The following is a 9,352-nucleotide window of genomic DNA, read 5'->3' as shown; positions in this document are numbered from 1 at the left end:
TTCCTTAGTTTGCAAGCTTTCTGACTTTTATGTACCTACCATAATGTGTTCATGCACACTTTTGGAGGTGCCTAAGGTTTTTCTTGAAAGCTTTTCTATTAGGGTGCTGACTGAAGCCTTATAGGAACTCACTAAAGTGTTCCTTAATATGCTTTATAAAATCTTTGACATTAAAGTATTCAGGAATAGAATCCTGATACATTTGATAATATGAGATTTTTTTGAACATCAAACTTAGGCAATTATATTGCTCCCACTGTTCATGACTAATAATCTCATGTGATGTACTTGATTATGTGAGAGTGTGTGGTTTGTTTACACAGAGCACTAAATTAATTTCCAAACACCCCAAAGTAAAAAAACACTTTTTCTTTTTAGTCAGAAAAATTATCATTATAAAGTATTAGAATATAAAAAATACCATTAATTGTAGCAAAAAAAATGCATGCAATGACCAAGATAAATAAAATACTTTAATGCTATGAAGTAACTTTATTTAAATTAAACAATGTTAATTTAATAGTAAATCCCAACCTACCAGTGGCCAAAGGTTACATCACACATGAATTTACAAAATAACTTTATTAATAGGATTAGTAAATTTAAAAATTAATAAATAAAAATTTCTTGCACCAGTGGGCATAAGAAAATTTTATTTTTAATACTAAATTACAATATTATTCTAATTAAATCATAAAAATAATAACCTCCAAGTGGAGCAAAGTCATTAAATTTATGAATTACAACATGGATGTTTTATTTTATTTATAAAGTTTATGTAAATAATCTTTATGTGATTATCATTATAAAATTAGGATGTTGTGGCTATTCCTAAAAATATTATAATAATCACAACTTCAATAACATTTAATTCCCATATTGATCCCAAAAATTCAACTATGAAGTTTTACAAAATTGTCTTTACTTTATTATCATCATGACTTGGGATACTATGACTATTCCCTTGTCACTTTGATTTTCAGTACTTTATAATGGCGTCGTAAAACTTCAAATTTGATGCTGATCACAAAATATCCCATAGCATAATACTTTAATAAATATTTATACTCAATAAAGTAAAGGATCCCATGGGATATAAATAAGCATCAAATAGCTATTTTCCATAACAGTATAAAACTCTATTGATGGTTAAACCCCTCTTTCCTAGACCCACGACGGTTCGAATCTCCCCACCATGAAAAATGGAACTAGATTTTTTTTTTTTTGTCTCTTTCTCGCGCTTGTACAATAGTGTCCAGCAAGCAAGTGGGCTTGCATTCGGGTAGGGAACCTCATCTCCTACATTCAGCCACGTCTAAAAATCAAATATGGATCGGGTCTTGCCTCATACAGGTTTAAAAATGGGTTTTCCCATTTTTCATCAAATTTCTCACTGAAACCCGATTTTAAAACATGATTTTGGTTCAGAAACTTAAAATCTTTTGATTTACGAGTTAAGAAACATATAGGTATACCAAAAAGAAATCATCCTTATGAAGAAATACATGGCCAAAATTTTGTTAAGAAGATTTTAAAATTTGTAAAAAAAAAAAAGGATAAATATATTATAAGTCTCTGATTCAACCCGACAAAATTAAAAAAATCCTAGGTTTTTTTTTTTTCAAATTTTTACTCCATGGGTTAATTGAAATGCCAATAAAATCCCTACCGTTAGATTTCTGTGACGCCCGTTAGTCCCAATCAAAACACACTGTTTTGCCACGTCAGCAGAATAATTTTTTATTTTTTTTATTTTTTTTTTTAAAAAATTGAAGTGGTGGCTACGAGCCAGCCCGAGGTGGTTTGGGGTGGCCTGCTGGGCCACCCCTAACCACCCGGGTGGCTGCGAGCCACCCCTAGGTGGTTTGGGGTGACCTGCTAAGGGCCCATGGGTGTTTAGGGGTGGCCCTGGGCAAACCACCCATCGCCCACCCCTAGGGTGACTTGTGGCCACCCCATAGGGGTTGGGGGTGGCTAGGGGGGGCCCACCGCTGGCTACCCCTTCAACATTTTTTTAAAAAGTTAAATTAATAAAAAATTATTACGCTGACGTGGCAAAACGATGCTTTTTGATTGGGACTAACAGGCGTTACTAAAATCTAACTGCAGGAATTTTATTAGCATTTCGATTAACCCAATGATTAAAACATAAAAAATAAAATAATGGATTTTTTAGTTTTAACGGGTTAATTCAGAGACTTATAATATATTTACCCAAAATATATATATATATATATATATATATATATATATATATATATATATATATATTGTGTTTTACACAATCAAACCTCGTAATATTGATCTTTAAAACCACAAAAGTATTATTAAACAATAACCATCAAAAGATTCGGCCAAATGATTGATACCCATTTTGAAACTTGAAACCTAAAACTCAAAACAGATAAATAAAATATTCATATATTCTGAACACACAAGCGTTCATCACTCAAGAAAAAATCAACAATTTCATACTAAACGACATGGCACAAAGTAGGCTCTAATACCACTAATGTAAGAATTTGAGAGAAAATTATCATATAAACATCAAATAAAAACACTAATCTCTGGCCATTGTTGCTTAAGTACTTGAATTGAATAATTCAGAGATTCAGACGTGAACGTTTGTTGAATTTGGAATCTTAGAACCCTTAATTTGCAATTATAAAACCCTCACAATATATTGGAGAGTGATAGATAAGAGTTCGCACGTTCATGTTGTGATTAATGGATTGCTTATTTATAGATAGACCAAAACCTTTATCCATAATCAAACGTTTGATAAGGGTATTCCTTCCATCAAGGGATACAACATTTGGTGAAATGAAATAACATTTCACGTTAAGTAATTATTTGTATATATTAATTACCCAAAAGTTTTAGTTTAATAAAAACTCTCTTAATATAATATAATATATAATATATGTGACATGTGATCCACTTTAAGTCTCCTTGTTCGAGATGAGTTCTAACAAAGGATATATGCTCAAGCATGTTTGGAATCTTTGCTTGGATGAGAAGTGATTGATTTGGTGTAATTGGGTTTTCTTTAGAAATATTTAGATTTTTGTAATTTGAGATAACCTAGTGATTGATGGCATAGGGAAAGTTGTTGAATTTGACAAGTCATGCCTATAAAAAGTTTTCCTTGATGGTAATAGAATGGTGAGAAACTTCTCCAAATAAAGCACCCAAATTTTTAATCCCCAATATTGGGTAAATCTATGCCCGTAAACTACATATAAGTACATAATAGAAATTTAGCTATCATTTGTTTCGGTGTAAAATAATTTTTAAAAATATTTTTTATATTTTCGAATGTTTAGTGTGACAAAAATTTAACACGTACCCAACGAAAACAATAATCAATGAAAAATATTTTTTTTGGGAACTTTTAAAAAATATTGTATATTGAATCTCACTTCAATATATCTAGTCCATCGGACTAGAAGTTAATCACCATTCAATATTTCTTGGACTACTATTGGCCAAACTATTTGGGCACTAGTTCCAATATTAGTAAGATTGCTTAACGTTCCCAAGAGATAGTTCAATCGGCTGGGATCACGTATAATAAAGCGAAGGTCACTAGTTCGAATCTCTATCTCCCCTCTTGTGCGGACATGCCAAAAATAAAAAATAAATAAAGGAAAGTAAGATCGCTAATAATAAAAAATAAAAGGAAAAATATATCATAAGTACATGAGTCAACTCGCAAAAATTAAAAATTGCTTAGCTTTTTATTTTTTTCGACAATTTACTCTCTAGTCAATCAAAATACCAATAAACTTTCTCCTGTCAAATTTTTTTAACAACGGTTAGACACTTTATTAAAATATTAATTTTTATTAATTGTCCTTCACTCAATTCAGTTTCCATTAATAACTGAAACAATTACAATTAAACAATCGACCGGCTGAAAACCAAACACGTACTATGCACAATATCCAACACCAAATCACAATCAATATGCACAAAAAAAAAAAAAACTCAAAAATTGCAGTAAAGAAACAAGTTACTATGGTGGAGCTCGGTATGGGCGGTGGCGGAGTGGTCCAGATCTGGGCGGTAGCAGCATGGTCCGATTCTGGGCGGTGGCTGGACAGCGAAGAAGCTCTCAGCGGTGTTTATGTCTTCGAGAGTGCGTGAGGTTTGGAAATAATCTGGTGTGTACCGTAAGTTTTCTAATTTTGTTCCAAGCTGATTTGACTCGTGTTTTTCTTATTGGCGGTTCAAAAGAAATCCAACTCTCCTCCTTTTTCACAATTTCTGCATTTAATTTCCCGTATCCAAAGAAGTCCGACTGATTCTGCCCAAAGAGCAACATCCACGCTTATATTACGGATCACGCTTCTCATTTCTTTTCGAAACAAATCCTCCATTGTTGACAAAACCCCGTAGCTCTTTTTTCTTTTTTCTTTTTTTTCATTTTTCATTTTTCATTTTTATTTTTTATTTTTTATCTAACTTGCATGATGCAGAGGACCATTTGTTTATTAGTGAGACATTTGAAGGTAAAATAGCTATATTGAATTAAATAAATGTATTATTTATTCTCCTAATTCTCATATGTTATATATTTATTATGTAATTCTCCTAATTCTCATATGTTATATATTTATTATTATGTAACTCTCATAATTCTTATAAGTTACATATTGATTATATAACTCTCTTAATTCTCATAGGTTACTTATTGGTTATGTAACTCTTCTAATTCTTATATGTTACATATTGATTATGTACTTATTGTATTCTTGGCCTCATTCAACTATAAATAAGCTATTTTATTGTACAATTTCAATCAAGTGAAAGAAAGATGTAGCCAAGAAAAGGCTTTGACGTGTGGATATAGGCCATAAGCTGAACCACCTTAATCTGTTTCTTTCTTCCTTACTTTTTCTCTTTATATTATTATATACTTTAACATGGTATCAGAGCCTCATGCAACGATTTTTCTAAACTCAATTTTTCCTCAGCCATTTTTATTCATTTGCTCATTTTGCAATGGCTGAAACATCATCTAAAGCGATTTCTTTCATTTGAGAGCAATGATTCGCATGGGTCACTCAATGATCCTCATTATGTTCATCACTCGGATAGTCCAAGAATGGTGCTTGTTGCAACTCTTATGTCCGGAGATAATTATCGCACTTGGATTCGTGCTATCTCTATGGCTTTATGTGCCAAAAACAAATTGGGTTTTGTGGATAGCATCTTGATGAAGCCAATTTCACCTAATGATCTTCCTCTATGATAAAGATACAATGATCTTGTCTTTTTATGGATTCTCAATTCGGTTACAAGTGACATTTGTAACAGTATTTTATATACGGGTCAAACAATCCCCGATGTTCAAGTCTGCCGTTGTCGGCCAAAGAAGTTGATGTTCATGTTCTGGCCATAGTAATCAATACCGGTCAGAGTTGGCAAAGTTCAAGTTTCAGTCATAGCAGTTGATGTTCTAATATAGGCCATAGTAGCCATTTTTTAGCTCCTTTGATGTTCAAGACCAAACCTCAACATACGTGATCTACCGATGGGTTTGTGGGGGCGTATTGAGACATTTGAAGGTAAAATAGCTGTTTTGAATTAAATCAATGTATTATTTACTCTTCTAATTCTCATATGTTACATATTTATTATGTAACTCTCATAATTCTCATATGTTATATATTTATTATTATGTAACTCTCATGATTCTCATAAGTTACATATTAATTATGTAACTCTCCTAATTTTCATAAGTTACATATTAGTTATGTAACTCTCCTAATTTTCATAGGTTACATATTATTTATGTAACTCTTATAATTCTCATAGGTTACATATTAATTATGTACTTATTGTATTTTTGGTCTCATTCAACTATAAATATGTCATTTTATTATACAATTTCATTCAAGTGAAAGAAAGATGTATAAAAAAAAAAAAAAAGCTTTGACGTGTAGATATAGGCCATAAGCCGAATCACCTTAATCCGTTTTTTTCTACCTTACTTTTTCTCTTTATATTAATTTTTATATACTTTAACATTTATTGCAAGTTCACACGAAAACCCAAGAGTTGCAACATCAATTTTATTTTATTTTTTTACTATTTTGAAAGACCAATTTTTCCATTTAACTTTTCAACGATTTAAAAAATAAAAAAAAATGGTGGTGTTGCACCACTTGATGGTGGTCGTAGAAACTATCTGACGGCCCAAAGGCGAATGCCAAACACATTTGACAGCCGCTAGTTCCGTCTCCTAACCGACAACGGCTACCCAATCATCGCCACATAAAAAATAATTTATTATTTTATTAAAAAATATTTTTTCAAACACAAAACCATTTCTCAAAATGTTACCAACCAACCTTTCGTTTGTGGACTCCACCTAAAACACATTTTTTAAAAGTAGCCCCACCAAATCAATTTTTAATTCTTATTTTTTCTAAAACTTAAAATTCAAAACACTTCTCAAAACTTTACCTAACAAAGCTAAATTTCTCTTTCTTTCCTTTCATAAAAAAATTGGTTTTGAAAAGAACCATACAAATATGAGAAATGATTCACGTCAATATTTTTTACATTTCATTTCATAAATCAAGCATTAAATTTGTGGACTTATATGAACCCTAGACAAATTCAATAGTAAACTCTACAAATCTAATGGTTGATCTATTAAATTTCTAAAACGATAAAAAGAAAATATAAAATTATATATATATATATATATATATATATATATATATGAATCATTTCTCTAAAAACGTTTACTTGCTATGCTGTATAAATACTTCTTCCTTTCTCTCATGGTAGCTTTATACATTCTTAAAAAGGAGAATTAATTCTTCCTCTTCAAACTTTTCCCTTTTGGAGCACTTACAATGGCTTAATAATTTCTTACTTTTATCTAAAATAAATAAATAAAACATCAAAAAACCATTTGCATCGGATGTATACTATCTTTTAAAACTCATTAGGTAAACTAGATAAAATAGGTTTTGATTAGCCATTTTCTATAAAAATATACATAATAAAAAAAATAAAAAAAAATCACACATACCCAAAGAGCTTAAAACTAAGACAGCCTAGACATCACCTACGCCATTAGAGGCTGCTTTCTGATTGTGCTCTTCCTCCTCCATTGTATCACAAAGTGCCCTACCCCTTGTCTCCGGCAAACGTAATGCAAACAGCCCACAACACCCTATAACCAACCCGAACACCGTGTACGGCGAAAATCCGTCTCCTCTCCCGGCAGTGACAAGCATCGGAGAAAACACGCCACCAAGCACAAGCGCTTGCCTCACCATCGACAGAGCCGAGTTCCGCACAAGAGTCGGGAACAGCTCTATTGTGAATATAAATAATATATTGGTCGCCGTACAAGCGCTAAAGAAGGACACCAGCTCCACCCCAATCTGCAATCTTCTCCACTCCTCCCCCTTCAAACCACACATGATACTGCAAACCCCGCTAAGGCTAGTGAACACAATGATCGAACTTTTTCTGTTCAACTTTCCTACGAGGAAGAAAGTTACCAACGACGACGGTAGCTCAGATAAGGCATTGAATGTCACGCTCAAATATAGATTGAATGCCAAGTATCCGAGGCCTAACGGCATGCCGTAGTACACCATTCCCATGCCAAAACCCATCACCATAATAGCCGACAACCTCCGAAGAGCCCATCTTTTCTCCAGCAAGATCTTCATGGCCGAGAAAACATTGTCGTTGCCTGTTTCCTGTTCAAACGATGACAGTCCAGAGAAGCTCCAGGTTAAGTTACTGTGGTTAGCAATACTCTTTAGTGTCACTATGGCTTCTTCCTCACGTCCTCGCACAAACAGCCATCTCGGAGACTCGCGAACAAATAACCGAACTAAAGCAGAGTAGATGATTCCCGGGATAGAAGTATATAGATAGAGATATCTCCATGACAATCCTATATTCATATAAGCTATGGCTGGGAGGGATAAAAACCCTAGCGTGAAACAGAAGAAACCCATAACCCCCACCTGGCCCCGCCACCTTTTTCCGACAAGTTCAGTGGCAAGAACAAGCGAACAAGTTCCGATTGTTGAACGGAAAAAGCCGCAGACGAATCTTAGAGCGGAGTAAATCCATATATTGATGGAGAAGACGGTTAGTAGAGAAGACAGAGACATGGTTAAGCATGTGAGAAAGAGCAAGTTTTTCCGACCGAGTGACGAGTCGGCCAGCGTGGCTAGAACGAACCCGCCTACGAGGCAACCCATAAAGAAGGAAGATGCGGGGAGGCCGGTGACAATGGAGGGGGCGCACTCCAATGACCATTCGGAGATGATTGAAGTGTGTGCCGGCCAATCCCAAGTCCACAAATTCTTGGGAAGACGGCAGATGTTGGAGACCGAGTTGCACGACGACGACGACTCATCCCCAAGTTGATCAGTGCAGTGCCACGTGGGACGTGCATCGGTGAAGACGCTAATGAACGTTTGCTGTCCATCGAAGATCCATGCCATGGACACAAGTACGGCTTGCAGGAATTGAGACCACCCGAAATCCCCAATATACTGTTCGATTCTGGAATCGAGGGATGAGAGCTGTTTCTGATTTGGTGGTGAGGTGCTTTTTGACTCGGCCAAGTCGACCTGGGAGAGAAGCTGAGTGGAATCGGCCATTTTGAACCTTAAGGAATTGATACAGAGGGAGAGTGGGAGAGTGAAGGTTTTATAGATGTGTGAGGTGAGACAAACATGTGCTTGCACATGCTTGTTAATTAGTTAGATTGTAGAGGGTGGAGATAAAATTAATCAACATGGTTCTGATAATCATTAATTAATTAATCAGTCAAAATCGACATGCTATCTTGTCACGTTGTGTTTTGTCTTTACTTCCGAGTGTAATAAATATTTGTGAAAAATATCAATTGTAAAGTAGTAGACAAAATGATTAAATATTAAGTGCGTTATTGTCCCAAATGGACAACTAGTCTATCCTCTTTAGAAAAGTAATCGTTTCTCATCCTACCCTAAACTAAACCACAACCAAATAGATAAAAATAAAGGGGAAGAGCTTATCTACAGCTAATTATATATATTATATCTTATAATTCTGGAAAAGGTCACATCTTAACGTTCTCAACTAGCCGTGGCCATTATTTTTGTTTTTGTTTTCATATATATTTGCTGTCTAGCTCGATCATACTAGATTAATAAACAGGGTTTTGATAAACAACTTAATTAATCAATAAAAAATAACAACAACGGCTAGCCTACTGTATTAAACAACCCTATTGATTAATCTAGCAGATCGAGCCAAGCGGTATATGTAAACCTAGGGGTGTCAATGTGGATGGCTAGAAACCACCCGTTAACCGCTT

The 9,352-nt window shown here is 34.1% G+C and overlaps 1 protein-coding gene across 1 annotated transcript; it reads right to left on the bottom strand.

Moving 5' to 3' along the window:
• Positions 1-7,076: 7,076 nt before the first annotated feature.
• On the bottom strand, positions 7,077-8,651 carry LOC132168072 (organic cation/carnitine transporter 3-like). The gene has a single exon (XM_059579146.2). The coding sequence runs from the start codon at positions 8,649-8,651 to the stop codon at positions 7,077-7,079; it is 1,575 nt and encodes a 524-aa protein (XP_059435129.2).
• Positions 8,652-9,352: the final 701 nt, after the last annotated feature.

Source organism: Corylus avellana, chromosome 7, assembly GCF_965113065.1.
Source record: "Corylus avellana chromosome 7, dhCorAvel1.hap1.2, whole genome shotgun sequence".
NCBI lineage: Eukaryota > Viridiplantae > Streptophyta > Magnoliopsida > Fagales > Betulaceae > Corylus > Corylus avellana.
The sequence above is the reverse complement of the archived record's forward strand: the minus strand, read 5'-3'. Positions and strand labels throughout refer to the sequence as shown.